Below are 27,477 nucleotides of genomic sequence, written 5' to 3' on the forward strand. Positions count from 1 at the left end.
GGAGACAACGGTCACACTGTCCCACCTCCCAACCCTTCACTATCACAACAACACCATGGAGACAACGGTCACACTGTCCCACCTCACTATCACAACAACACCATGGAGACAACAGTCACACTGTCCCACCTCCCAACCCTTCACTATCACAACAACACCATGGAGACAACAGTCACACTGTCCCACCTCCCAACCCTTCACTATCACAACAACACCATGGAGACAACGGTCACACTGTCCCACCTCCCAACCCTTCACTATCACAACAACACCATGGAGACAACGGTCACACTGTCCCACCTCCCAACCCTTCACTATCACAAAAACACCATGGAGACAACGGTCACACTGTCCCACCTCCCAACCCTTCACTATCACAACAACACCATGGAGACAACAGTCACACTGTCCCACCTCCCAACCCTTCACTATCACAACAACACCATGGAGACAACGGTCACACTGTCCCACCTCCCAAACCTTCACTATCACAACAACACCATGGAGACAACGGTCACACTGTCCCACCTCCCAACCCTTCACTATCACAACAACACCATGGAGACAACAGTCACACTGTCCCACCTCCCAACCCTTCACTATCACAACAACACCATGGAGACAACGGTCACACTGTCCCACCTCCCAACCCTTCACTATCACAACAACACCATGGAGACAACGGTCACACTGTCCCACCTCCCAACCCTTCACTATCACAACAACACCATGGAGACAACGGTCACACTGTCCCACCTCCCAACCCTTCACTATCACAACAACACCATGGAGACAACGGTCACACTGTCCCACCTCCCAACCCTTCACTATCACAACACCATGGAGACAACAGTCACACTGTCCCACCTCCCAACCCTTCACTATCACAACAACACCATGGGATCTTATTGACCAGGAACTTGCTCAATCAGCATTCAAAATGGCTGCCGTTGCCAGGGACACCACTGCTATTCGTGGTGGCCACCTTGGACATTCCATTGCTATGTCTCAATTACCTCTCCTTCCTCCTAAAGTGTGCACTGGTTCACTTCACTGACTTGAAATACAGTGGAAACTCCCACTAGCCCATGTCTCCACCAATCCCAACACTTTTCAGATTTGTGGGAAGTAGTGAACGAGTGTATACTTCAGAAGAATGGGAAAAGTATTGTGCTGAATCCGACGTAGCAGAGATGTTACTCACAAACTTGAGCATGTTCCAGTCGAAGACGTAGTCGTAGGAGAAGCCCTGTCTGTGGAACAGGTTCCTGAACAGCTGTCTGAGGTACGAGTAGTCTGGCTTGTCATCGAACCGCAGAGAACGGCAGAAGTTCAGGTACGTGGCAAACTCCGCTGAGAGGAAAAAGGAGAGGACGAGTCAAAATACAGCTCTTTTTATAAATCCAGTTGTATAATATATATGTGGAATAAAATGCCTGAATGTGAATCCTCTAGTCTCCAAGACAACAAGACATACACTACAAACAGATCGTCTGAATCTGATCAGCTTTCTTCCTGGTTAGGTCACATGCTCAGGATAAACTCCTAACCCTATCCATCACACTTTGGACCACAGAAGAGCTATCCACTTTCAAAGACTGGGAGTGGAAATTCTACATGTACAAGGATCTACTATGCAAAAACGATCTGTTTTGACTTCAGAAACCCCCATCAACTTCCAGCCACAGACAGGCCTTTCAACTACTCACATGGGTATCCCTTACAGAGGACCTCGATGGGGGTAGACATCTTCTTCTCACTGATGCGTTCGTACTTCTGTCTCTTAGTGGCAGCCTTCAGGCCCTGCCAGGGCAGACTGCCCAGGTTGAAGTACATCAGGACATAGCCAAGAGACTCCAGGTCATCACGACGAGACTGCTCTGTAGAAGAGAGAGGGAGAGAGAGAGAGGGTCAGGGTGTTTGTGTTGTGTACCTGTTCCCAGGTGTGTGTAACTAGTGTATGTGTTGGTTTATATATATGGCCAAAAGTATGTGGACATGTCGAACATCTCATTCCAAAATCATGGGCATTAATATGTAGTTGGTCGACCTTTGCTGCTATAACAGCCTCCACTCTTCTGGGAAGGCTTTCCACTAGATGTTGGAACATTGCTGCTATAACAGCCTCCACTCTTATGGGAAGGCTTTCCACTAGATGTTGGAACATTGCTGCTATAACAGCCTCCACTCTTCTGGTAAGGCTTTCCAGTAGATGTTGGAACATTGCTGCTATAACAGCCTCCACTCTTATGGGAAGGCTTTCCACTAGATGTTGGAACATTGCTGCTATAACAGCCTCCACTCTTCTGGGAAGGCTTTCCACTAGATGTTGGAACATTGCTGCAGGGACTTGTTTCCACTCAGCCACAAGAGCATTATTGAGGACGGGTGATTAGGCCTGACTCGCAGTCAGTGTTCCAATTCAGGTGTTCGATGGGGTTAAGGTCAGGACTCTGTACAGGTCAGTCAAGTTCTTCCACACCGATCGACAAACCATTTCTGTATGGACCTGGCTTTGTGCAGGGGGACATAGTCATACTGAAACAGGAAAGATCCTTCCCCAAACTGTTCACACAAAGCTGGAAGCACAGAATCGTCTAGAATGTAATTGTATGCTGTAGCGTTAAGATTTCCCTTCACTGGAACTAAGTGTTCTAGCCTGACCCATGAAAAACAGCCCCAGACCATTATTCCTCCTCCACCAAACCTTACAGTTGGCACTATGCATTGGGGCAGGTAGCGTTCTCCTGGCATCCGAAAAACCTAGATTCATCCGTCAGTTTGCCAGATGGTGCAGCATGATTCATCACGTCAGAGAATGCTCCAGAGTACAACATCTTCAGCTGATGCTTGGCATGGCGCATGGTGATCTTAGGTTTGTGTGCGGCTGCTCGGCCATGGAAACTCATTTCACGAAGCACCCGATGAACAGTTCTTGTGCTGACGTTGCTTCCAGAGGTAGTTTGGAACTCGGAAGTGTTCTGTTCTGTGAGCTTGTGTGACCCACCTTCACGGTTGAGCCATTGTTGCTCCTAGACATTTCCACTTCACAATAACAGCACTTACAGTTAACCGGGGCAGCTCTAACAGGGCAGAAATTAAACGAACTGACTGTTGGATAGGTGGCATCCTATGACGGTGCCACTTTGAAAGTCACTGAGCTCTTCAGTACGGACCATTCTACTGCCAATGTTTGTCTATGGAGATTGCATTGCTATGTGCTCGATTTTATACAGCAAAGGGTGTCGCTGAAATAGCCGAATCCACTAATTTGAAGGGGTGTCCACATACTTCTGTATATATAGTGTATATATCCTACCGATTCCCAGGTGTGTGTTGATGGATGCGTAGCGCGCGGTGCCGGTCAGGTTCTTGTTCTCGCGGTAGGGGATGTGCTGGTGTGTGCGGGCGTCGCGGTACTTCTTGGCCAGGCCAAAGTCGATGATGTACACCAGGTTACCCTTCTTGCCCAGGCCCATCAGGAAGTTGTCTGGCTTCACGTCTCTGTGGATGAAGTTCTTAGAGTGGATGTACTCTATACGGCTGATCTGGAGAGGAGAGAGCTTGATCAATAACAACTAGGCTGATCTGGAGAGGAGAGAGCTTGATCAATAACAACTAGGCTGATCTGGAGAGGACAGCAGAGAGCTTGATCAATAATAGCTAGTCTGATCTGGAGAGGAGAGAGCTTGATCAATAACAACTTGGCTGATCTGGAGAGGACAGGAGAGAGCTTGATCAATAACAGCTAGGCTGATCTGGAGAGGAGAGAGCTTGATCAATAACAACTAGGCTGATCTGGAGAGGACCGGAGAGAGCTTGATCAATAACAGCTAGGCTGATCTGGAGAGGACAGCAGAGAGCTTGATCAATAACAGCTAGGCTGATCTGGAGAGGAGAGAGCTTGATCAATAACAACTAGGCTGATCTGGAGAGGACAGGAGAGAGCTTGATCAATAACAGCTAGGCTGATCTGGAGAGGACAGCAGAGAGCTTGATCAATAACAGCTATGCTGATCTGGAGAGGACAGGAGAGAGCTTGATCAATAACAACTAGGCTGATCTGGAGAGGAGAGAGCTTGTTCAATAGCTAGGCTGATCTGGACAGCTTGATCAATAGCTAGGCTGATCTGGAGAGGAGAGCTTGCTCAATAGCTAGGCTGATCTGGACAGCTTGATCAATAGCTAGGCTGATCTGGAGAGGAGAGAGCTTGATCAATAACAGCTAGTCTGATCTGGAGAGGACAGCAGAGAGCTTGATCAATAACAGCTAGTCTGATCTGGAGAGGACAGGAGAGAGCTTGATCAATAACAGCTAGGCTGATCTGGCGAGGACAGCAGAGAGCTTGATCAATAACAGCTAGGCTGATCTGGAGAGGAGAGAGCTCGATCAATAACAGCTAGGCTGATCTGGAGAGGACAGCAGAGCTTGATCCATAACAGCTAGTCTGATCTGGAGAGGACAGCAGAGAGCTTGATCAATAACTGCTAGGCTGATCTGGAGAGGACAGCAGAGAGCTTGATCAATAACTGCTAGGCTGATCTGGAGAGGACAGGAGAGAGCTTGATCAATAACAGCTAGTCTGATCTGGAGAGGACAGGAGAGAGCTTGATCAATAACAGCTAGTCTGATCTGGAGAGGACAACAGAGAGCTTGATCAATAACAGCTAGTCTGATCTGGAGAGGACAGGAGAGCTTGATCAATAACAGCTAGGCTGATCTGGAGAGGACAGCAGAGAGCTTGATCAATAACAACTAAGCTGATCTGGAGAGGAGAGAGCTTGTTCAATAGCTAGGCTGATCTGGACAGCTTGATCAATAGCTAGGCTGATCTGGAGAGGAGAGAGCTTGCTCAATAGCTAGGCTGATCTGGACAGCTTGATCAATAGCTAGGCTGATCTGGAGAGGAGAGCTTGCTCAATAGCTAGGCTGATCTGGACAGCTTGATCAATAGCTAGGCTGATCTGGAGAGGAGAGAGCTTGCTCAATAGCTAGGCTGATCTGGACAGCTTGATCAATAGCTAGGCTGATTTGGACAGGAGAGAGCTTGATCAATAACAGCTAGTCTGATCTGGAGAGGACAGGAGAGAGCTTGATTAATAACAGCTAGTCTGATCTGGAGAGGACAGGAGAGAGCTTGATCAATAACAGCTAGTCTGAACTGGAGAGGACAGGAGAGAGCTTGATCAATAACAGCTAGGCTGATCTGGAGAGGACAGGAGAGAGCTTGATCAATAACAGCTAGGCTGATCTGGAGAGGAGAGAGCTTGATCAATAACAGCTAGGCTGATCTGGAGAGGACAGCAGAGAGCTTGATCAATAACAGCTAGGCTGATCTGGAGAGGACAGCAGAGAGCTTGATCAATAACAACTAGGCTGATCTGGAGAGGACAGCAGAGAGCTTGATCAATAACAGCTAGTCTGATCTGGAGAGGACAGGAGAGAGCTTGATCAATAACAGCTAGGCTGATCTGGCGAGGACAGCAGAGAGCTTGATCAATAACAGCTAGGCTGATCTGGAGAGGAGAGAGCTCGATCAATAACAGCTAGGCTGATCTGGAGAGGACAGCAGAGAGCTTGATCAATAACAGCTAGGCTGATCTGGAGAGGACAGTAGAGCTTGATCAATAACAGCTAGTCTGATCTGGAGAGGAGAGAGCTTGATCAATAACAACTAGGCTGATCTGGAGAGGACAGGAGAGAGCTTGATCAATAACAGCTAGTCTGATCTGGAGAGGACAACAGAGAGCTTGATCAATAACAGCTAGGCTGATCTGGAGAGGACAGGAGAGCTTGATCAATAACAACTAGGCTGATCTGGAGAGGAGAGAGCTTGATCAAGAACAACTAGGCTGATCTGGAGAGGAGAGAGCTTGATCAATAACAGCTAAGCTGATCTGGAGAGGAGAGAGTTCGATCAATAACAGCTAGGCTGATCTGGAGAGGAGAGAGCTTGATCAATAACAGCTAAGCTGATCTGGAGAGGAGAGAGTTCGATCAATAACAGCTAGTCTGCTCTGGAGAGGAGAGAGTTCGATCAATAACAGCTAGGCTGATCTGGCCAGGTTGATCAATAGCTAGGCAGATATGGAGAGGAGAGAGCTTGCTCAATAGCTAGGCTGATCTGGAGAGGAGAGAGCTTGCTCAATAGCTAGGCTGATCTGGACAGCTTGATCAATAGCTAGGCTGATCTGGAGAGGAGAGAGCTTGCTCAATAGCTAGGCTGATCTGGACAGCTTGATCAATAGCTAGGCTGATCTGGAGAGGAGAGAGCTTGCTCAATAGCTAGGCTGATCTGGACAGCTTGATCAATAGCTAGGCTGATATGGAGAGGAGAGAGCTTGCTCAATAGCTAGGCTGATCTGGACAGCTTGATCAATAGCTAGGCTGATCTGGACAGCTTGATCAATAGCTAGGCTGATCTGGAGAGGAGCTTGCTCAATAGCTAGGCTGAGGAGAGCTGGCATTAGCATAAGCAATAATGCGCATAGAAAGTGGATATACATGGATGGGTGTCACAATGTTAAAATGAAAACAACTGGAGGACACCTGGTAGTATAAACTGGAAAACACCTGATATTATAAAACACTGCAGCACTACCGTAACAAAAAATGAAGTAGAAGCAATTGCTAATAGGGATGTGCATCTAGATCCAGGGCAGGGGTTTCTCGATACGCATCTAGATCCAGGGCAGGGGATTCTCTATACGCATCTAGATCCAGGGCAGGGGATTCTCTATACGCATCTAGATCCGGGGCAGGGGTTCCTCTATACGCATCTAGATCCAGGGCAGGGGTTTCTCTATACGCATCTAGATCCAGGGCAGGGGTTTCTCTATACGCATCTAGATCCAGGGCAGGGGTTTCTCTATACGCATCTAGATCCAGGGCAGGGGTTTCTCTATACGCATCTAGATCCAAGGCAGGGGTTTCTCTATACGCATCTAGATCCAGGGCAGGGGTTCCTCTATACGCATCTAGATCCAGGGCAGGGGTTCCTCTATACGCATCTAGATCCAGGGCAGGGGTTTCTCTATACGCATCTAGATCCAGGGCAGGGGTTTCTCGATACGCATCTAGATCCAGGGCAGGGGTTTCTCTATACGCATCTAGATCCAGGGCAGGGGTTTCTCTATACGCATCTAGATCCAGGGCAGGGGCTTCTCTATATACATCTAGATCCAGGGCAGGGGTTTCTCTATACGCATCTAGATCCAGGGCAGGGGTTTCTCTATAAGCATCTAGATCCAGGGCAGGGGTTTCTCTATACACATCTAGATCCAGGGCAGGGGTTTCTCTATACGCATCTAGATCCAGGGCAGGGGTTTCTCTATAAGCATCTAGATCCAGGGCAGGGGTTTCTCTATAAGCATCTAGATCCAGGGCAGGGGTTTCTCTATACACATCTAGATCCAGGGCAGGGGTTTCTCTATACGCATCTAGATCCAGGGCAGGGGTTTCTCTATAAGCATCTAGATCCAGGGCAGGGGTTTCTCAGCATTAGAAACCCCGGGGCGGGTAGAAATGACAACGGACCTATATATTTACATGACATTTGTATGTAGATTGTTCAGGTTCACCATCGGCAATAGTTGTGGTAGTTTTGCTTCAGACAATGGGATATTGCTGTCCTATGACATATTTTGCTACCTCACTGCATGGTTGAACAAGGAGAAGAGAAGCTCTGAGTCAAAACATCCAAACGGTCTAAACCATTCCATTATGAGACGGGGGTGAAATTCAAAGTTGTGCGATATAGATCTCCCCCTCTAATTGATAGTGTGGTGGTAGATGCCCAGTCTCCCTTATTGGAAGCATCCTACATACACCATAAGACATACAGGTGTGTAGTTTGACTAAGCTACAGATATTACCTGGGGTTGTTCAGCAGGCTAAATGACCTGTAGATCAGTGACTGTCAACACGGTTCCACGCAGTTACACACTGAACAACAGGACGCGTCAGTTGTCACAAAAGATGAGAGGTATTTTTCAGGAAGTAGAAAGAACGTAATAATATGAGCCATAAATGTGACTGAACCATCGATTCGGGAACGCTTTGAATCGCTTCTCTGATCGATGCATGCTTAAACATTTGAATCGATGGGTATCGGTGAATCGTTACATCCCTAATTGCTAACTAACTGTCAACAATGTTAGCTGGCTAACTGTGACACCACTGTACTATCAATGTAGATTGGCCATGGACAGTCAACAGAATAAATAGCTTTATGATCCAGACTAGACCCGTCTGACTGGTTCAACAGTGGGATCTATGTGTTGTGTGTATGTACTGACACGTGGAACTAAAACACACACACACTACATGTTTTAAATGGATGTAAATTGTAAAGTCATTTGTCTGTAATGTCTTTTTGGTTATGTGTCTGACTCCAGTAAAGACCAGCTGTCTCCATTGGCGTCGGCTAACGAGACCCTAATAAATCAAAAACAAGATGGGGGAAAAACTAACAAGGAGGAAGACCCTCATTCGGCAATGCAAACCTGACACACACCTGACACACACTGCAAATAGAATCGTGAAGCCAACAAGGAGGTGTTTCTACATCAGCCTGAGGGGCTGCATGGTCACAGTGGGACAAGGGGCTGCATGGTCACAGTGGGACAAGGGGCTGCATGGTCACAGTGGGACAAGGGGCTGCATGGTCACAGTGGGACAAGGGGCTGCATGGTCACAGTGGGACAAGGGGCTGCATGGTCACAGTGGGACAAGGGGCTGCATGGTCACAGTGGGACAAGGCTTCCTAACATTCACAATGGAGGCAGAGTTAAGAGACGGTCAGGACGGGGGTGGTGGCCAGTGTCATTCAGGACGGGGATGGTGGCCAGTGTCATTCAGGACGGGGGTGGTGGCCAGTGTCATTCAGGACGGGGGTGGTGGCCAGTGTCATTCAGGACGGGGGTGGTGGCCAGTGTCATTCAGGACGGGTGTGGTGGCCAGTGTCATTCAGGACGGGGGGGGGGGTGGTGGCCAGTGTCATTCAGGACGGGGGGGGGGGGTGGTGGCCAGTGTCATTCAGGACGGGGGGGGGTGGTGGCCAGTGTCATTCAGGACGGGGGTGGTGGCCAGTGTCATTCAGGACGGGTGTGGTGGCCAGTGTCATTCAGGACGGGGGGGGGGGTGGTAGCCAGTGTCATTCAGGACGGGGGGGGGGGGTGGTGGCCAGTGTCATTCAGGACGGGGGGGGGTGGTGGCCAGTGTCATTCAGGACGGGGGGGGGGGGTGGTGGCCAGTGTCATTCAGGACGGGGGGGGGGTGGTGGCCAGTGTCATTCAGGACGGGGGGGGGTGGTGGCCAGTGTCATTCAGGACGGGGGGGGGTGGTGGCCAGTGTCATTCAGGACGGGGGGGGGTGGTGGCCAGTGTCATTCAGGACGGGGGGGGTGGTGGCCAGTGTCATTCAGGACGGGGGGGGTGGTGGCCAGTGTCATTCAGGACGGGGGGGGTGGTGGCCAGTGTCATTCAGGACGGGGGGGGTGGTGGCCAGTGTCATTCAGGACGGGGGGGGGTGGTGGCCAGTGTCATTCAGGACGGGGGGGGGTGGTGGCCAGTGTCATTCAGGACGGGGGGGGGTGGTGGCCAGTGTCATTCAGGACGGGGGGGTGGTGGCCAGTGTCATTCAGGACGGGGGTGGTGGCCAGTGTCATTCAGGACGGGGGTGGTGGCCAGTGTCATTCAGGACGGGGGTGGTGGCCAGTGTCATTCAGGACGGGGGTGGTGGCCAGTGTCATTCAGGACGGGGGTGGTGGCCAGTGTCATTCAGGACGGGGGTGGTGGCCAGTGTCATTCAGGACGGGGGTGGTGGCCAGTGTCATTCAGGACGGGGGTGGTGGCCAGTGTCATTCAGGATGGGGGTGGCGGCCAGTGTCATTCAGGACGGGGGTGGTGGCCAGTGTCATTCAGGACGGGGGTGGTGGCCAGTGTCATTCAGGACGGGGGTGGCGGCCAGTGTCATTCAGGATGGGGGTGGTGGCCAGTGTCATTCAGGATGGGGGTAGCCCCCGTTATAGTGCCCCCCTGAAGGTGGTCCCGTACCCCCAGGTTGGCACGCACCCTGCCTTGGTGCACACACACACACCAGTCTCTCACCATCTGGTCAGCCAGCAGCAGGACAGTCTCTTACCATCTGGTCAGCCAGCAGCAGGACAGTCTTCAGGGAGAACTTGCGGGAGCAGAAGTTGAACAGGTCTTCCAGACTAGGTCCTAACAGCTCCATCACCATCACGTTGTAGTCGCCCTCCGCCCCACACCACTTTATCGTTGGGATACCCACTGTGGGGGAGACAGACAGGAGAGAGACAGGAGAGAGACAGAGAGAAACAGAGAGAGATGTTAGTCATGTAAAGTAACCATGTGTTTAATCATATACCCATTGATACCCACTGTAGGTGGAAAGAGTTAAATTAACATTTAGGGGAGAAAAAAATATTATTCTTCATGTATTATAATGTCTCTAGAAAGTTTGACATTACAGCAAATGACTTGTAACATATTGAGTAGCATTTAGCACCAAGAGGGAGGAGTTAGGAGCTGAAACCAGGAACTAGCCCCAAAATACATCCTATCACAGCACTGGTATTGGGGCCAGGATGATACCACTATGGCAGTAGAACATAGCTACATCCTATCGCAGCACTGGTATTGGGGCCAGGATGATACCTCTATGGCAGTAGAACATAGCTACATCCTATCACAGCACTGGTATTGGGGCCAGGATGATACCACTATGGCAGTAGAACATAGCTACATCCTATCACAGCACTGGTATTGGGGCCAGGATGATACCACTATGGCAGTAGAACATAGCTACATCCTATCACAGCACTGGTATTGGGGCCAGGATGATACCTCTATGGCAGTAGAACATAGCTACATCCTATCACAGCACTGGTATTGGGGCCAGGATGATACCACTATGGCAGTAGAACATAGCTACATCCTATCACAGCACTGGTATTGGGGCCAGGATGATACCACTATGGCAGTAGAACATAGCTACATCCTATCGCAGCACTGGTATTGGGGCCAGGATGATACCACTATGGCAGTAGAACATAGCTACATCCTATCACAGCACTGGTATTGGGGCCAGGATGATACCACTATGGCAGTAGAACATAGCTACATCCTATCATATCACTGGTATTGGGGCCAGGATGATACCACTATGGCAGTAGAACATAGCTACATCCTATCGCAGCACTGGTATTGGGGCCAGGATGATACCACTATGGCAGTAGAACATAGCTACATCCTATCACAGCACTGGTATTGGGGCCAGGATGATACCACTATGGCAGTAGAACATAGCTACATCCTATCACAGCACTGGTATTGGGGCCAGGATGATACCTCTATGGCAGTAGAACATAGCTACATCCTATCACAGCACTGGTATTGGGGCCAGGATGATACCACTATGGCAGTAGAACATAGCTACATCCTATCACAGCACTGGTATTGGGGCCAGGATGATACACTATGGCAGTAGAACATAGCTACATCCTATCACAGCACTGGTATTGGGGCCAGGATGATACCTCTATGGCAGTAGAACATAGCTACATCCTATCACAGCACTGGTATTGGGGCCAGGATGATACCACTATGGCAGTAGAACATAGCTACATCCTATCACAGCACTGGTATTGGGGCCAGGATGATACCACTATGTCAGTAGAACATAGCTACATCCTATCACAGCACTGGTATTGGGGCCAGGATGATACCACTATGGCAGTAGAACATAGCTACATCCTATCACAGCACTGGTATTGGGGCCAGGATGATACCACTATGGCAGTAGAACATAGCTACATCCTATCACAGCACTGGTATTGGGGCCAGGATGATACCTCTATGGCAGTAGAACATAGCTACATCCTATCGCAGCACTGGTATTGGGGCCAGGATGATACCACTATGGCAGTAGAACATAGCTACATCCTATCGCAGCGTGGAGATGGTTGACAACATACTATAGCTGGTGAAGAATGTAACACACATACAAAAGCTCAAGGTGACCTCTACACAGATCTGAGGAGAGGAGGACGACAGAGGGAGGAGGCGGAGGGGAGGAGGACGACAGAGGGAGGAGGCGGAGGGGAGGAGGACGACAGAGGGAGGAGGCGGAGGGGAGGAGGACGACAGAGGGAGGAGGCGGAGGGGAGGAGGACGACAGAGCGAGGAGGCGGAGGGGAGGAGGACGTCAGAGGGAGGAGGCGGAGGGGAGGAGGACGTCAGAGGGAGGAGGCGGAGGGGAGGAGGACGACAGAGGGAGGAGGCGGAGGGGAGGAGGACGACAGAGGGAGGAGGCGGAGGGGAGGAGGACGACAGAGGGAGGAGGCGGAGGGGAGGAGGACGACAGGGGGAGGAGGCGGAGGGGAGGAGGACGACAGGGGGAGGAGGCGGAGGGGAGGAGGACGACAGGGGGAGGAGGCGGAGGGGAGGAGGACGACAGGGGGAGGAGGCGGAGGGGAGGAGGACGACAGGGGGAGGAGGCGGAGGGGAGGAGGACGACAGGGGGAGGAGGCGGAGGGGAGGAGGACGACAGGGGGAGGAGGCGGAGGACGACAGAGGGAGGAGGCGGAGGACGACAGAGGGAGGAGGCGGAGGACGACAGAGGGAGGAGGCGGAGGACGACAGAGGGAGGAGGCGGAGGACGACAGAGGGAGGAGGCGGAGGACGACAGAGGGAGGAGGCGGAGGACGACAGAGGGAGGAGGCGGAGGGGAGGAGGACGACAGAGGGAGGAGGCGGAGGGGAGGAGGACGACAGAGGGAGGAGGCGGAGGGGAGGAGGACGACAGGGAGGAGGCGGAGGGGAGGAGGACGTCAGGGGGAGGAGGCGGAGGGGAGGAGGACGACAGAGGGAGGAGGCGGAGGGGAGGAGGACGACAGGGGGAGGAGGCGGAGGGGAGGAGGACGACAGAGGGAGGAGGCGGAGGGGAGGAGGACGACAGAGGGAGGAGGACGACAGAGGGAGGAGGCGGAGGGGAGGAGGACGACAGAGGGAGGAGGCGGAGGGGAGGAGGACGACAGAGGGAGAAGGCGGAGGGGAGGAGGACGACAGAGGGAGGAGGCGGAGGGGAGTACTTTTGATTCAGTTCAGGCTGAGATTAGATGCAACAAAATAATAAATCACAAGAGGACAGGTCATATTAACCTAGTGTCTATCTACCTGACTGTCATCAGAGAGGGAGGACAGTTCATATTAACCTAGTGTCTATCTACCTGACTGTCATCAGAGAGGGAGGACAGTTCATATTAACCTAGTGTCTATCTACCTGACTGTCATCAGAGAGGGAGGACAGTTCATATTAACCTAGTGTCTATCTACCTGACTGTCATCAGAGAGGGAGGACAGTTCATATTAACCTAGTGTCTATCTACCTGACTGTCATCAGAGAGGGAGGACAGTTCATATTAACCTAGTGTCTACCTACCTGACTGTCATCAGAGAGGGAGGACAGTTCATATTAACCTAGTGTCTATCTACCTGACTGTCATCAGAGAGGGAGGACAGTTCATATTAACCTAGTGTCTATCTACCTGACTGTCATCAGAGAGGGAGGACAGTTCATATTAACCTAGTGTCTACCTACCTGACTGTCATCAGAGAGGGAGGACAGTTCATATTAACCTAGTGTCTATCTACCTGACTGTCATCAGAGAGGGAGGACAGTTCATATTAACCTAGCGTCTATCTACCTGACTGTCATCAGAGAGGGAGGACAGTTCATATTAACCTAGCGTCTATCTACCTGACTGTCATCAGAGAGGGAGGACAGGTCATATTAACCTAGCGTCTATCTACCTGACTGTCATCAGAGAGGGAGGACAGTTCATATTAACCTAGTGTCTATCTACCTGACTGTCATCAGAGAGGGAGGACAGTTCATATTAACCTAGTGTCTATCTACCTGACTGTCATCAGAGCAGTCAGCGTGCAGGAATGTCCACCAGTTTGTGGCATTGTGTTGTGACAAAACTGCACATTATAGAGTGGCCTTTTATTGTCCCCCAGCACAAGGTGCACCTGTGTAATGATCATGCTGTTTAATCAGCTTCTTGATATGCCACACCTGTCAGGTGGATGGATTATCTTGGTAAAGGAGAAATGCTCACTAACAAGGATGTAAACACATTTGTGCACAACATTTGAGAGAAATAATATTTTTGTGCATATGGAAAATGTCATGACAATATCGTATCGTGAAGTCCCTGGCAATTCCCTGCTCTACAGCAGGAGCTGCTATAATGTGTATACTTTATATGTAAAACTCAGAACATTCTCTCTTTGTAACACACACACACACACACACACACACACGTTAGTTAGGGTGAGTTTTGGGTCACAGTCAGCCCCTCAGTCCAGACAGCTGGTATAGTAGTAGTGGTAGCTGTCGACAGTTCCTGAACATTAGCCTGCCTGCCTGCCTGCCTGCCTGCCTTTAGATTGGCCTGCCTGCCTGCCTTTAGATTGGCCTGCCTGCCTGCCTTTAGATTGGCCTGCCTGCCTGCCTTTAGATTGGCCTGCCTGCCTGCCTTTAGATTGGCCTGCCTGCCTGCCTTTAGACTGGCCTGCCTGCCTGCCTGCCTTTAGACTGGCCTGCCTGCCTGCCTGCCTTTAGACTGGCCTGCCTGCCTGCCTGCCTTTTGATTGGCCTGCCTGCCTTTTGATTGGCCTGCCTGCCTTTTGATTGGCCTGCCTGCCTTTTGATTGGCCTGCCTGCCTTTTGATTGGCCTGCCTGCCTTTTGATTGGCCTGCCTGCCTTTTGATTGGCCTGCCTGCCTTTTGATTGGCCTGCCTGCCTTTTGATTGGCCTGCCTGCCTGCCTGCCTGCCTTTAGACTGGCCTGCCTGCCTGCCTGCCTGCCTTTAGACTGGCCTGCCTGCCTGCCTGCCTTTAGACTGGCCTGCCTGCCTTTAGATTGGCCTGCCTGCCTTTAGATTGGCCTGCCTGCCTTTAGATTGGCCTGCCTGCCTTTAGATTGGCCTGCCTGCCTTTAGATTGGCCTGCCTGCCTTTAGATTGGCCTGCCTGCCTTTAGATTGGCCTGCCTGCCTTTAGATTGGCCTGCCTGCCTGCCTGCCTTTAGATTGGCCTGCCTGCCTGCCTGCCTTTAGATCTAAAGGCAGGCAGGCCAATCTAAAGGCAGGCAGGCAGGCCAATCTAAAGGCAGGCAGGCCAATCTAAAGGCAGGCAGGCCAATCTAAAGGCCTGCCTGCCTGCCTTTAGATTGGCCTGCCTGCCTTTAGATTGGCCTGCCTGCCTGCCTGCCTGCCTTTAGATTGGCCTGCCTGCCTGCCTGCCTTTAGATTGGCCTGCCTGCCTGCCTGCCTTTAGATTGGCCTGCCTGCCTGCCTTTAGATTGGCCTGCCTGCCTGCCTGCCTTTAGATTGGCCTGCCTGCCTGCCTGCCTTTAGATTGGCCTGCCTGCCTGCCTGCCTTTAGATTGGCCTGCCTGCCTGCCTGCCTTTAGATTGGCCTGCCTGCCTGCCTGCCTGCCTTTAGATTGGCCTGCCTGCCTGCCTTTAGATTGGCCTGCCTGCCTGCCTTTAGATTGGCCTGCCTGCCTGCCTTTAGATTGGCCTGCCTGCCCTAATACAGGAGGGAGAATAGAGTAGTAGACTGGTGATCAGCATTTTACACTTTACCCAGCTCAGCTACAGACAGACACTAGTTCACAGAGACAGACATAGGCAGGCGCACACACAGACAGAGTCTGGTGTGTTTGTCTCTTAGTCTTAAAGCCAAAGTGTAGCGAGACGTGCTTTTAGCATCTGTCATAGTGAGTACATGTCTTCCAGAGTGTGTTCTGAAAGCTGGAGGAGACATATATGGGCTAGCCAGGCGGAGTGTGTGTGTGTTAGCCAGGCTAACATCAGCACATAGACCATCTCCAATGAGCAGTACACCACACCAGGAAGCTGGAGGAGACATATATGGGCTAGCCAGGCGGAGTGTGTGTGTGTTAGCCAGGCTAACATCAGCACATAGACCATCTCCAATGAGCGGTACACCACACCAGGAAGCTGTTTTGCTAACATCAGCACATAGACCATCTCCAATGAGCGGTACACCACACCAGGAAGCTGGAGGAGACATATATGGGCTAGCCAGGCGGAGTGTGTGTGTGTTAGCCAGGCTAACATCAGCACATAGACCATCTCCAATGAGCGGTACACCACACCAGGAAGCTGGAGGAGACATATATGGGCTAGCCAGGCGGAGTGTGTGTGTGTTAGCCAGGCTAACATCAGCACATAGACCATCTCCAATGAGCGGTACACCACACCAGGAAGCTGTTTTGCTAACATCAGCACATAGACCATCTCCAATCAGCAGTACACCACACCAGGAAGCTGTTTTTAGCAGCAGCCTGTATATAGGCTACAGTTGAAAACACTAGATAAGGGGTTCTCCAACTTGTTGGGGCCAGGGACCCCCTCATAACTCCAGTGAGACAGAAATAGCATACAGGGGAGTTTATGACTTCGGCAGGGCCGGACGAACCAAGCGTCGGGCCCTGAGAAGGAACATTTTAAAAAGACCCACCTCTTTGCATCGGAGAGAAAATTTGGCCGTTTTCAAGCTAATTTCCTGCAATTCTAAGTCTCGGTTTTTGGTAAAAAGCTGAGGGACGGGCCTGGAGAAATATAACCACTCAAATTAGACAGAGCTATGGATGCATGGACTGACCATCCATGATATCAACACTATAGTTTTAACCGTGTTTTGAGGCTACACAGTGTTTGTTTACATTTACTTTGTCTACAAACATTGGAGTAAAACCAGGTTATATTTGGGGTTCTGATGGGGTACCACAGTTGAACTAAGCTCATGAAGCATTTATAAGTTATATTCTTCAAGAATCAATGGGTACATCAGGGTTTGCCATACCAAAAATGGACGTAGCAACTAAGGATTCTAGCTTTAAATTACAGTGCTTTTACGTAAAATATATATATATATTAACAATAGTGCAATAAAATAAGTATTGAGTTGGAAAAATGTATAATTGGTGGAGTACTGTGGATACCAATATCCCTGTGAGCCTCCCAGGCCCATGTAGCTGAGGGTTAAGAACAGAATACTGTGGATACTAATATCTCTGTGAGCCTCCCAGGCCCATGTAGCTGAGGGTTAAGAACAGAATACAGTGGATACTAATATCTCTGTGAGCCTCCCAGGCCCATGTTGCTGAGGGTTAAGAACAGAATACTGTGGATACTAATATCTCTGTGAGCCTCCCAGGCCCATGTAGCTGAGGGTTAAGAACAGAATACTGTGGATACTAATATCTCTGTGAGCCTCCCAGGCCCATGTTGCTGAGGGTTAAGAACAGAATACTGTGGATACTAATATCTCTGTGAGCCTCCCAGGCCCATGTTGCTGAGGGTTAAGAACAGAATACTGTGAATACTAATATCTCTGTGAGCCTCCCAGGACCATGTTGCTGAGGGTTAAGAACAGAATACTGTGGATACTAATATCCCTGTGAGCCTCCCAGGCCCATGTTGCTGAGGGTTAAGAACAGAATACTGTGGATACTAATATCCCTGTGAGCCTCCCAGGCCCATGTTGCTGAGGGTTAAGAACAGAATACTGTGGATACTAATATCCCTGTGAGCCTCCCAGGCCCATGTTGCTGAGGGTTAAGAACAGAATACTGTGAATACTAATATCTCTGTGAGCCTCCCAGGCCCATGTAGCTGAGGGTTAAGAACAGAATACTGTGGATACTAATATCCCTGTGAGCCTCCCAGGCCCATGTAGCTGAGGGTTAAGAACAGAATACTGTGGATACTAATATCTCTGTGAGCCTCCCAGGCCCATGTAGCTGAGGGTTAAGAACAGAATACTGTGGATACCAATATCCCTGTGAGCCTCCCAGGCCCATGTAGCTGAGGGTTAAGAACAGAATACTGTGGATACTAATATCCCTGTGAGCCTCCCAGGCCCATGTAGCTGAGGGTTAAGAACAGAATACTGTGGATACTAATATCCCTGTGAGCCTCCCAGGCCCATGTAGCTGAGGGTTAAGAACAGAACATTTTAAATGAATAATATTACATTGTATTACACCCTCTAAACGTATTCCCAGATCCATTGGCCAAAATGTGTTTCATCTGCTGTTCATAGAAATAAGCATGATTTTTTACATGAATATTTTGAGATCCGCGGACCACCAAGGGATTTAATATTCCATTTGTAGATGTATTTAACTGGGCAAGTCAGTTAAGAACAAATTCTTATTTACAATGACGGCCTACCCCGGCCAAACCCTCCCCTAGCCCGGACGACGCTGGGCCAAATTGTGCGACGCCCTGTGTGACTCCAGATCACGGCCGGTTGTGATACAGCCCGGAATCGAACCAGGGTCTGTAGTGACACCTCTAGCACTGAGATGCAGTGCCTTAGAGCGCTGCGCCACTCGGGAGCCCCCATACTGATACAGCAACATATATTTAGAAGGAGCTCAACCTCAGACTACATAGACCAGACTACTGGATATATTAAGCAGCAGAATGTACAGTGTCCATCTAAGGACCTGTAGGGTCACTCAGCACTAAATAGCCTGTCTGTGTCCCATATGGCACCCTAGTCCCTATATAGTGCACTCATTTTGAACAGATCACTATGGGCCCTTGTCAAAAGTAGTGCACTATAAAGGGAATAGGGTGCCATAGAGCTCTGGTCAAAAGTAGTGCACTATAAAGGGAAATAGGGTGCCATAGAGCTCTGGTCAAAAGTAGTGCACTATAAAGGGAATAGGGTGCCATATGGGATGGAACTCGAGTCTAAAATAGCTTTCTCCCATCTGGTTCTGTTCCAGGACCTGGGATGTATTCATTAGGGTAAAACCTACCAAAACATATTGCAACAACAAATGTTGTGTTTCTTATTGGACACGTTCAGGTAGTCCCTCCCTGTTTCAGTCTGTTTCCTACCGTAGAGCAATATAAATATATATGTCATACTGATTATCCAATATTGATAGAGTAACATGGTGTGTTTTGACCCAGTGGTCAGTAGGATAATGAGGACTATGGTGTGTATTGACCCAGTGGTCAGTAGGATAATGGGGACTATGGTGTGTATTGATCCAGTGGTCAGTAGGGTAATGGGGACTATGGTGTGTATTGACCCAGTGGTCAGTAGGGTAATGAGGACTATGGTGTGTATTGACCCAGTGGTCAGTAGGGTAATGAGGACTATGGTGTGTATTGACCTAGTGGTCAGTAGGGTAATGAGGACTACGGTGTGTATTGACCCAGTGGTCAGTAGGGTAATGAGGACTATGGGGATAATAATGATGGTCGTGCAGCATTGCGTCATCTCTTTTTGATCATATAATACAACATGGTTGTGCTTTGTTCTTGCTGCTACACCGGAGGCTCATTTTACAATGCACACACACTGTATGAATATTCATGAGCTGGAGGATGGATGGTGCCCCAGAGAAGAGGAATGCAGTGAGCGACTCCGCCCCTCCCCCACACCTCCCTCCTTCCCCTTCCGTCTATTCCACCCTCTCCTCCCCAGGCACACACACCATCTGGCCAAAGAGAGGGAGGGAGAGTGAGAGAGAGTGAGGGAAAGTGAGATAGAGGGAGAGAGTGAGAGAGAGGGAGGGAGAGAGCAGATAAAAGGAGGGAGATGAGATGGAACTAGAGGAAAGGGGTAAAAAAAAAAAAAAAGAGAACGGCAAATGAGAAAAGAGAGAAGACAGAGAGAGGATAGAGGAGAGAAGACAGAGAACGGATAGAGGAGAGAAGACAGAACGGATAGAGGAGAGAAGACAGAGAACGGATAGAGGAGAGAAGACAGAGAACGGATAGAGGAGAGAAGACAGAGAACGGATAGAGGAGAGAAGACAGAGAACGGATAGAGGAGAGAAGACAGAGAACGGATAGAGGAGAGAAGACAGAGAACGGATAGAGGAGAGAAGACAGAGAACGGATAGAGGAGAGAAGACAGAGAACGGATAGAGGAGAGAAGACAGAGAACGGATAGAGGAGAGAAGACAGAGAACGGATAGAGGAGAGAAGACAGAGAACGGATAGAGGAGAGAAGACAGAGAACAGATAGAGGAGAGAAGACAGAGAACAGATAGAGGAGAGAAGACAGAGAACGGATAGAGGAGAGAAGACAGAGAACGGATAGAGGAGAGATGACAGAGAACGGATAGAGGAGAGAAGACAGAGAACGGATAGAGGAGAGAAGACAGAGAGAGGATAGAGGAGAGAAGACAGAGAGAGGATAGAGGAGAGAAGACAGAGAGAGGATAGAGGAGAGAAGACAGAGAGAGGATAGAGGAGAGAAGACAGAGAGAGGATAGAGGAGAGAAGACAGAGAGAGGATAGAGGAGAGAAGACAGAGAACGGATAGAGGAGAGAAGACAGAGAACGGATAGAGGAGAGAAGACAGAGAGAGGATAGAGGAGAGAAGACAGAGAGAGGATAGAGGAGAGAAGACAGAGAGAGGATAGAGGAGAGAAGACAGAGAGAGGATAGAGGAGAGAAGACAGAGAGAGGATAGAGGAGAGAAGAGAGAGGATAGAGGAGAGAAGAGAGAGGATAGAGGAGAGAAGAGAGAGGATAGAGGAGAGAAGACAGAGAACGGATAGAGGAGAGATTACAAAGAAAGGATAGAGGAGAGATGACAAAGAACGGATAGAACCAATGATGGAGATCGAGAGGTGAGGGGATTGGAGGAGGAGAGGGGAGCAGTGAAAGAGAAGGAAATAGGGGATGAACGAATGAGACCCACAGGGCTCCAGGAACCCAGGTTCTCTCTCCATCCTGTCCCAATGTCAGAGCACCCTGCTGGGGCAACACTCCAGGGGAGAGGGGCTGGAGGGCTGTGGCGGGGATAAGCCTGTTACTGGGAGTGCAGGCTGTTACACACACAAAAGCTTGCACTTGCATACGTAGGCGCACACCGCATGGGGGAAACACACCTTTAAACAACACACACCCCGGAGGGGGAAACACACCTTTAAACAACACACACCCTGGAGGGGGAAACACACCTTTAAACAACACACACCCTGGAGGGGGAAACACACCTTTAAACAACACACACCCTGGAGGGGGGAAACACACCTTTAAAACAACACACACCCTAGAGGGGGAAACACACCTTTAAACAACACACACCCTGGAGGGGGGAAACACACCTTTAAACAACACACTGGTCAGTGGGACTCGGACACACATGCACAGAGGATCCAGACTGACCGAACGGCCAGGTTAAAGGTCACAGAGGATCCAGACTGACCGAACGGCCAGGGTAAAGGTCACAGAGGATCCGGACTGACCGAACGGCCAGGGTAAAGGTCACAGAGGATCCGGACTGACTTGCCAGGGTAAAGGTCACAGAGGATCCGGACTGACTTGCCAGGGTAAAGGTCACAGAGGATCCGGACTGACTTGCCAGGGTAAAGGTCACAGAGGATCCGGACTGACTTGCCAGGGTAAAGGTCACAGAGGATCCGGACTGACCGAACGGCCAGGGTAAAGGTCACAGAGGATCCGGACTGACCGAACGGCCAGGGTAAAGGTCACAGAGGATCCGGACTGACCGAACGGCCAGGGTAAAGGTCACAGAGGATCCAGACTGACCGAACGGCCAGGGTAAAGGTCACAGAGGATCCGGACTGACATAGTGGTGAGGCTGAATGTAAATGTAGACATGGTTAACCCCAGGGTAACCTGGCTCTGTCCTGTTACTCCGCTAATAACCTCAGGACAGGGTTAACCCCAGGCTAACCTGGCTCTGTCCTGTTACTCCGCTAATAACCTCAGGACAGGGTTAACCCCAGGGCTAACCTGGCTCTGTCCTGTTACTCAGCTAATAACCTCAGGACAGGGTTAACCCCAGGCTAACCTGGCTCTGTCCTGTTACTCAGCTAATAACCTCAGGACAGGGTTAACCCCAGGCTAACCTGGCTCTGTCCTGTTACTCCGCTAATAACCTCAGGACAGGGTTAACCCCAGGGCTAACCTGGCTCTGTCCTGTTACTCAGCTAATAACCTCAGGACAGGGTTAACCCCAGGGCTAACCTGGCTCTGTCCTGTTACTCAGCTAATAACCTCAGGACAGGGTTAACCCCAGGCTAACCTGGCTCTGTCCTGTCACTCCGCTAATAACCTCAGGACAGGGTTAACCCCAGGGCTAACCTGGCTCTGTCCTGTTACTCAGCTAATTACTCAGTATTCCAGTAAGAGGTCAACAATACATTCAAACTACAACAGTATTCCAGTGAGAAGTCAACAATACAATCAAACTACTACAGAATTCCAGTGAGTACAGGGTTTCCTTTCTATTTTGAAGTCTTTCTGATAGCCCACTACAGGCTGTTTGATGGGAGCAAGCCATCGACTTTTCCACCTCAGCTATTTACACCACACTCTCCATCTACACCAGGATCTTAAGAGCTACGCGGTCCGGTTCTGTGAGCTTGTGTGGCCTACCACTTCGCAGCTGAGCCGTTGTTGCTCCTAGACGTTTCCACTTCACAATAATAGCACTTACAGTTAACTGGGGCAGCTCTAGCAGGGCAGAAATTTTACAAACTGACTTGTTGGAAAGGTGGCATCGTATGACGGTGCCACATTGAAAGTCACTGAGCTGTTCAGTACTGGCCATTGTGTGCTCGATTTTCTATACCTGTCAACATGTGTGCCTGAAATAGCCAAATCCACTCATTTGAAGGGGTGTCCACCTACTTTGAGTAGATAAGAGCTGGTAGGATGACCACTAGGCCAGTTACAGGAGTGATCTAGATAAGAGCTGGTAGGATGACCACTAGGCCAGTTACAGGAGTGATCTAGATGAGAGCTGGTAGGATGACCACTAGGCCAGTTACAGGAGTGATCTAGATGAGAGCTGGTAGGATGACCACTAGGCCAGTTACAGGAGTGATCTAGATGAGAGCTGGTAGGATGACCACTAGGCCAGTTACAGGAGTGATCTAGATGAGAGCTGGTAGGATGACCACTAGGCCAGTTACAGGAGTGATCTAGATGAGAGCTGGTAGGATGACCACTAGGCCAGTTACAGGAGTGATCTAGATGAGAGCTGGTAGGATGACCACTAGGCCAGTTACAGGAGTGATCTAGATGAGAGCTGGTAGGATGACCACTAGGCCAGTTACAGGAGTGATCTAGATGAGAGCTGGTAGGATGACCACTAGGCCAGTTACAGGAGTGATCTAGATGAGAGCTGGTAGGATGACCACTAGGCCAGTTACAGGAGTGATCTAGATGAGAGCTGGTAGGATGACCACTAGGCCAGTTACAGGAGTGATCTAGATGAGAGCTGGTAGGATGACCACTAGGCCAGTTACAGGAGTGATCTAGATGAGAGCTGGTAGGATGACCACTAGGCCAGTTACAGGAGTGATCTAGATGAGAGCTGGTAGGATGACCACTAGGCCAGTTACAGGAGTGATCTAGATGAGAGCTGGTAGGATGACCACTAGGCCAGTTACAGGAGTGATCTAGATGAGAGCTGGTAGGATGACCACTAGGCCAGTTACAGGAGTGATCTAGATGAGAGCTGGTAGGATGACCACTAGGCCAGTTACAGGAGTGATCTAGATGAGAGCTGGTAGGATGACCACTAGGCCAGTTACAGGAGTGATCTAGATGAGAGCTGGTAGGATGACCACTAGGCCAGTTACAGGCGTGATCTAGATGAGAGCTGGTAGGATGACCACTAGGCCAGTTACAGGAGTGATCTAGATGAGAGCTGGTAGGATGACCACTAGGCCAGTTACAGGAGTGATCTAGATGAGAGCTGGTAGGATGACCACTAGGCCAGTTACAGGAGTGATCTAGATGAGAGCTGGTAGGATGACCACTAGGCCAGTTACAGGCGTGATCTAGATGAGAGCTGGTAGGATGACCACTAGGCCAGTTACAGGAGTGATCTAGATGAGAGCTGGTAGGATGACCACTAGGCCAGTTACAGGAGTGATCTAGATGAGAGCTGGTAGGATGACCACTAGGCCAGTTACAGGAGTGATCTAGATGAGAGCTGGTAGGATGACCACTAGGCCAGTTACAGGCGTGATCTAGATGAGAGCTGGTAGGATGACCACTAGGCCAGTTACAGGAGTGATCTAGATGAGAGCTGGTAGGATGACCACTAGGCCAGTTACAGGAGTGATCTAGATAAGAGCTGGTAGGATGACCACTAGGCCAGTTACAGGAGTGATCTAGATGAGAGCTGGTAGGATGACCACTAGGCCAGTTACAGGAGTGATCTAGATGAGAGCTGGTAGGATGACCACTAGGCCAGTTACAGGAGTGATCTAGATGAGAGCTGGTAGGATGACCACTAGGCCAGTTACAGGAGTGATCTAGATGAGAGCTGGTAGGATGACCACTAGGCCAGTTACAGTGATCTAGATGAGAGCTGGTAGGATGACCACTAGGCCAGTGGGACAGATGGATGGTGTAGTGTCGTACCTCCTCCCTGCATCATCTTGTAGATCTTGCTCTCGATGTGGAGCTGCGGGTGTTTGGTCTTCACACATTCTAGCTTGATGGCCACCTCCTCTCCTACCGAGATATCAGTACCTAGAGAGAAAGACAAACACATTACATATCATTACATATCATCTTCTTCATTGACTATGTTAAGACAGCTTGCAGGATTCCTGAAGAAACTGGATTTGTTACGGAACAAGTCTTGTACTACAACAACTCCACCACACATCACGAAATGGAAATATTCACAGACCAGATGTTGTAGCCGAATTACACGCATAGGATCATAGGCTCACTCATACATCCACACCACAGGATCATAGGCTCACTCATACATCCACACCACAGGATCATAGGGCTGGGCGATAAGGCCAAAAACTCATCTTGATTTTCTCAAACTTATGGGCGATTCATGAGATATATATATATATATGTACACAGTATCAGTCAAAGGTTTGGACACACCAACACATTCAAGGGTTTTGAGATCATGCCAAGAGTGTGCAAAGCTGTCATCAAGGCAAAGGGTGGCTACTTTGAAGAATCTAAAATATATTTTTATTTGTTTAACACTTTTTTGGTTACTACATGATTCCATATGTGTTATTTCATAGTTTTGATGTATTCACTCTTATTCTACAATGTAGAAAATAGTAAAAAATAAAGAAACCCTTGAATAAGTAGGTGTCCAAACTTTTGACTGGTGCTGTATGTCTCGTTTTTTAAATGTTCTCATTTTTTTAATGTTAATTGTTGTACAATTAAAGGTCAAATACACAGCATTTAAAACAGTTAGCAATAATCTAATGAATTCAGGGATTGTGAAATGATACCTGGCTGAATATATGCCTTCCACAACCATAAGACATTAACATGTTAGTATTTTAGTAGATGTTCTTATTCAGAGCAACCTACAGGACTAATTAGGGTAAAGTGCCTTGCTCAAGGGCATATCAACAGATTTTTTTTTACCTAGTCGGCTCTGGGATTCGAACCAGTGACCTTTCGGTTAATGGACCAAAGCTCATAACATCTAGGTTAAATAGTTTTAACTGCTTTTTGTTGTTGTTGCAATAATCACGGATCTGGCTTTCAGGTCTGTCTATAAAAATGTACACATGTAAGCAGAACCATGCATACTGCACATTCACTAATAATGTAGCAGGCATTATAGAACATTAACACAGGTCTCAAACAATTGGTCAAGCACAAGCCCACGTGCTCGTAAGTAGACAGCTAAATACTTATATTTTAAGTTTAGCCAACTTGGATCTATCTGCTAGCTAACAAGGCAAAACATTTAAATTGTGATGAATACACCATTCTGTACATCTCCAGCTGTTTGAACAGCATGTTAGCCTGTCCACTTTGTTCAGATGGTGGAATCAAGTGGCCTACCTGATTTATCAGAATGAGAACGAGTTGAAAATTCCTTGTATAACTGTTTTGATAAAACACAGACTAAACAGCTAGTATAACTGTCTTTATTTGACTCAAATGCTGCTGGCGATATGTGATACTGTAATGCACGTGAGACAAATTGGGCATTATTTTTCCAGAATCAATGTTCATTGATACTCCTGTTGTAGTAGTGTCTGCTCTGCTCTCAATCTGAAGAGTTGAGACAAACAGGGGATTGGTTTGAAATGTTAATTTGTTTTTGTGAGTGACAGGGGGAGGGGCTTGGTAGCAGGGGCTTGGTGTCTGTATGTAAACTACAGAGGAAGAGGAGAAGCAAGAGGTTTCACTCGCCAAAATCTGTCCAAAAATAAGCCCAATGCGTTTCTATGCGCTTATTTTGGACCTAAGCTTGTCGCCTGCCTTTTCGCCTTTGGGACATTGTTAGGGCGGAGACATGAGCATCTCGTCACTATATCCAGATCTCTGGTGTAAATGGGAAGGTGCACAGCAGAGAAGGAGCGAACGAGACCAAGAAGACATGAGAACAAGCGGACATAAACACTCATTAAATAAAAAAATAAAAAAATGTTTTATTCTGCGATACAGGTAGTGGGAATATCACGCAAAAACAGTAATTTGAATTTATTTGCTATATCACCCAGCCCGACAGAGTCATCACATTATAATCCACTTCATTAGAAAACAAACGCCTCAATCAGCTTTACTCATCAGTAAATGTACGCGTAGCCCAAGCCATCCCAATGTCAATCAAACACGGCCCTACAGAGACACATCCTGTCCGTGACTAAACCATCTCAGTTCCTTCTGAAAACACATCCTGTCCGTGATTAAACCATCTCAGTTCCTGCTGAAAACACATCCTGTCCGTGATTAAACCATCTCAGTTCCTGCTGAAAACACATCCTGTCCGTGATTAAACCATCTCAGTTCCTGCTGAAAACACATCCTGTCCGTGATTAAACCATCTCAGTTCCTGCTGAAAACACATCCTGTCCGTGATTAAACCATCTCAGTTCCTGCTGAAAACACATCCTGTCCGTGATTAAACCATCTCAGTTCCTGCTGAAAACACATCCTGTCCGTGATTAACCTCTTGAGCCTATGGGGGGTGCAATTTAGACTTTGGAAAAATGTGTTCCCAAATTAAACTGCCTCGTACTCAATTCTTGCTCGTACAATATGCATATTATTATTACTATTGGATAGAAAACACTCTCTAGTTTCTAAAACCGTTTGAATTATGTCTCTGAGTGAAACAGGACTCATTCCGCAGCACATTTCCTGTCAGGGAGTGAGATTTCTGAAATCGAGGTCCCTGTTCTGGGGTCAGTTTATAAGTCCCTATGTACGCTGTGGGGCTACAAACACTGCATACGCCTTCCTCTAGATGTCAGTAAGTGGTGAGAATTTGAATGGAGTGGATTGCGCAATCTGGGACCTTATATAAGACCCTGGAGCGGAAGTACCGTCCTTTTCAACGTTGCGCCTGGCGCAGTAGGGACATCAGAGTGGCCTCCTGCCAAGCTTTC

The 27,477-nt window shown here is 49.1% G+C and overlaps 1 protein-coding gene across 3 annotated transcripts in view; it reads right to left on the reverse strand.

Moving 5' to 3' along the window:
• LOC120042708 (casein kinase I) overlaps positions 1-27,477 on the reverse strand; it is a 79,502-nt gene that overhangs the window by 25,193 nt on the left and 26,832 nt on the right. For all 3 annotated transcript variants that reach the window (XM_038987509.1, XM_038987522.1, XM_038987515.1), the window contains exons 2-6: positions 24,506-24,616; positions 10,145-10,293; positions 3,320-3,548; positions 1,710-1,880; positions 1,205-1,353 (exon numbers count right to left, since the gene is read on the reverse strand). In XM_038987509.1, coding sequence (XP_038843437.1) covers positions 1,205-1,353; positions 1,710-1,880; positions 3,320-3,548; positions 10,145-10,293; positions 24,506-24,616 — 809 coding nt within the window. The remainder of the gene's footprint in view (positions 1-1,204; positions 1,354-1,709; positions 1,881-3,319; positions 3,549-10,144; positions 10,294-24,505; positions 24,617-27,477) is intronic.

The sequence above is a fragment of the Salvelinus namaycush genome, chromosome 3, assembly GCF_016432855.1.
Source record: "Salvelinus namaycush isolate Seneca chromosome 3, SaNama_1.0, whole genome shotgun sequence".
Taxonomy (NCBI): Eukaryota; Metazoa; Chordata; class Actinopteri; order Salmoniformes; family Salmonidae; genus Salvelinus; species Salvelinus namaycush.